The sequence below is a fragment of the Poecilia formosa genome, unplaced genomic scaffold (assembly GCF_000485575.1).
Source record: "Poecilia formosa unplaced genomic scaffold, Poecilia_formosa-5.1.2 Scaffold733, whole genome shotgun sequence".
Lineage (NCBI taxonomy): Eukaryota > Metazoa > Chordata > Actinopteri > Cyprinodontiformes > Poeciliidae > Poecilia > Poecilia formosa.
Window position 1 is genome coordinate 44,280 of NW_006800672.1, and position 2,241 is coordinate 46,520.

A 2,241-nucleotide genomic window follows, 5' to 3' on the forward strand; every position below is an offset into this window, starting at 1 on the left:
TAATTTTATGGATTTTGCTTTTCAAAAGCTTCCAGGTTATGTCACCATAAAACTCCAAATTAATTCCCAGGTATGTTACTGAACTAGACAACAGTTTGAAACAAATTATATAGAATCTATGTTTTATTTATTAATATTTCAATGGAATATTAATTTTATGGATTTTGCTTTTCAAAAGCTTCCAGGTTATGTCACCATAAAACTCCAAATTAATTCCCAGGTATGTTACTGAACTAGACAACAGTTTGAAACAAATTATATAGAATCTATGTTTTATTTATTAATATTTCAATGGAATATTAATTTTATGGATTTTGCTTTTCAAAAGCTTCCAGGTTATGTCACCATAAAACTCCAAATTAATTCCCAGGTATGTTACTGAACTAGACAACAGTTTGAAACAAATTATATAGAATCTATGTTTTATTTATTAATATTTCAAAGGGAATATGAGGAGTTTTATTCAATAATGTCCAGATTATGCAGCCAAAAGGCTTCAGATGACGGCAGATTTATATTATTGTTTTATTACAATAACTTGATGTTGACTCAAAAATTTACTCAAGAATCATGAAGTTAAACATCATTAAAATATTATTTTCAGCACAAACTGAGAAACCAATGATAATGAATGAAAAGCAGAAACTCACTTCTAAACATGCTGAATGTATTTAATGTTTTTCTAAAATGTGAACAGTTAATAAAGTTTCTCTGTGCTTATACTGCAGGAACAGAGACGTCTTTGTTTCGTCATCTTTTCTGTTAAAAACATTTTAAAAAATAACTAAATAAACAGAACATTGTGGATTCAGAACAGAAGAGCAGGAAGCTTTCTGCAGAAGTTTTACCTCTGGCCTTTGACCTCTGCTTCTTCTTCTTCTCATTGATGACTATCTCTCCATACGTCACTTCTCCTGTCTTTACTGCTGAATAAACTCCAGCTGCTTCACCACCTGAGAAAAGATAAAAACATTCATTTGTGTCCAAACTGCTGCCTGCATGTAAAGATCACAGATTGATCAAAATACCAACCTGTAGAACCAATATATAATCAATGCTGCAGCAGTAAATGTAAAATAAGAGGAAGAAAATCAGATACTTTGAACTATTGGTTGATTATTAGATTCTGTTTGTCTGTAAAGGGGAAACAATTGTTAAAGTGCAATTTACATTTTAAATGTTTGGCATTTCTCATTAAAGATATTAATAAAATATTNGAACAGAAACAGAAACTGAACGACTGCAAAGCTGTTAGTCAGTTAGCAGAAAAACCACAAACTGCAGCACAAAGTCCAGATAAGAGAGAAAATATTCACTGTTATCATCTGGAATAAAACAGAGACTGACTGGAGTTTTACCTGATTTAATAATGAATTAAGGCATCAAACTACAAATAATTAACATTTTTAATCTAATGTTGAAAGTATAAAATATAAAGAAAAGGTTTTATCTCTCTAAATTAAATAAAAAGGAGCTCAAAACCAGATCAATCAGGAATATTTTCTACTTGTAAAGTTTTGCTTAAACAAATTTTATTCCTGCAAATTCATGTTTGGACTCGAGTCTCAGTGAGAAATGTTCTTGTTTTTTAGGACTTAGTTTTCTTATGCTCTACACACATAAACAGCTATTTTTTTTATTTCTATTTAAAATTATTTAATCTGTGAATAAATGCAAAATAAGAAATGGGTGGATACTTGTTATATTTAATGATGCTGAATAAGATTTTTTCAGCCAAAGCAACTCAAATCCATTTTTATTTTATTATGATTCTAAATTATAAATAACTTTTAAATGCTTTTAAGATACACGGCATCAGTAGTAAAGAACTATATGAGTATCTGACATTTTTATTTCAAATGCTTTAAAATTTTATGACAATACATAATCATCTTTTTCTGCAAGAACTTACTGTGGTTGTATTTTTGCAATGCTTAAAAATGGTATTGGGGATAAAATGATTTGTTCTTAGAGAAATATAAATATTCAAATTTGGTTTCCAGAGTTCCAACATTCAAATGATCAAATCTCCATCTCTCTCTTTTTTTCTTTGTGTTTGTCATCATTAAAAAGCTTTGAATCCAAAGTTTCTGAATCTGTAAATAACTCAATAGATTTGATCCTGGTTTTGCTTCAGCCAGTCACAAGCTGATATTTTTTATTCATATTTCGGTATTATGTTTTGTTTTTGTTTTTCTTTTTTCAAAAGCTTCCAGGTTATGTCACCATAAAACTCCAAAT

At 29.1% G+C, this 2,241-nt stretch overlaps 1 protein-coding gene across 1 annotated transcript in view; it reads right to left on the reverse strand.

Moving 5' to 3' along the window:
• The window catches only part of LOC107834727 (Fc receptor-like protein 1), a 15,999-nt gene that overhangs the window by 4,836 nt on the left and 8,922 nt on the right, over nucleotides 1-2,241 (reverse strand). Inside the window, exon 8 of the mRNA XM_016666515.1 lies at nucleotides 849-953. Within this exon, the coding sequence (XP_016522001.1) occupies nucleotides 849-953 (105 nt within the window). The remainder of the gene's footprint in view (nucleotides 1-848; nucleotides 954-2,241) is intronic.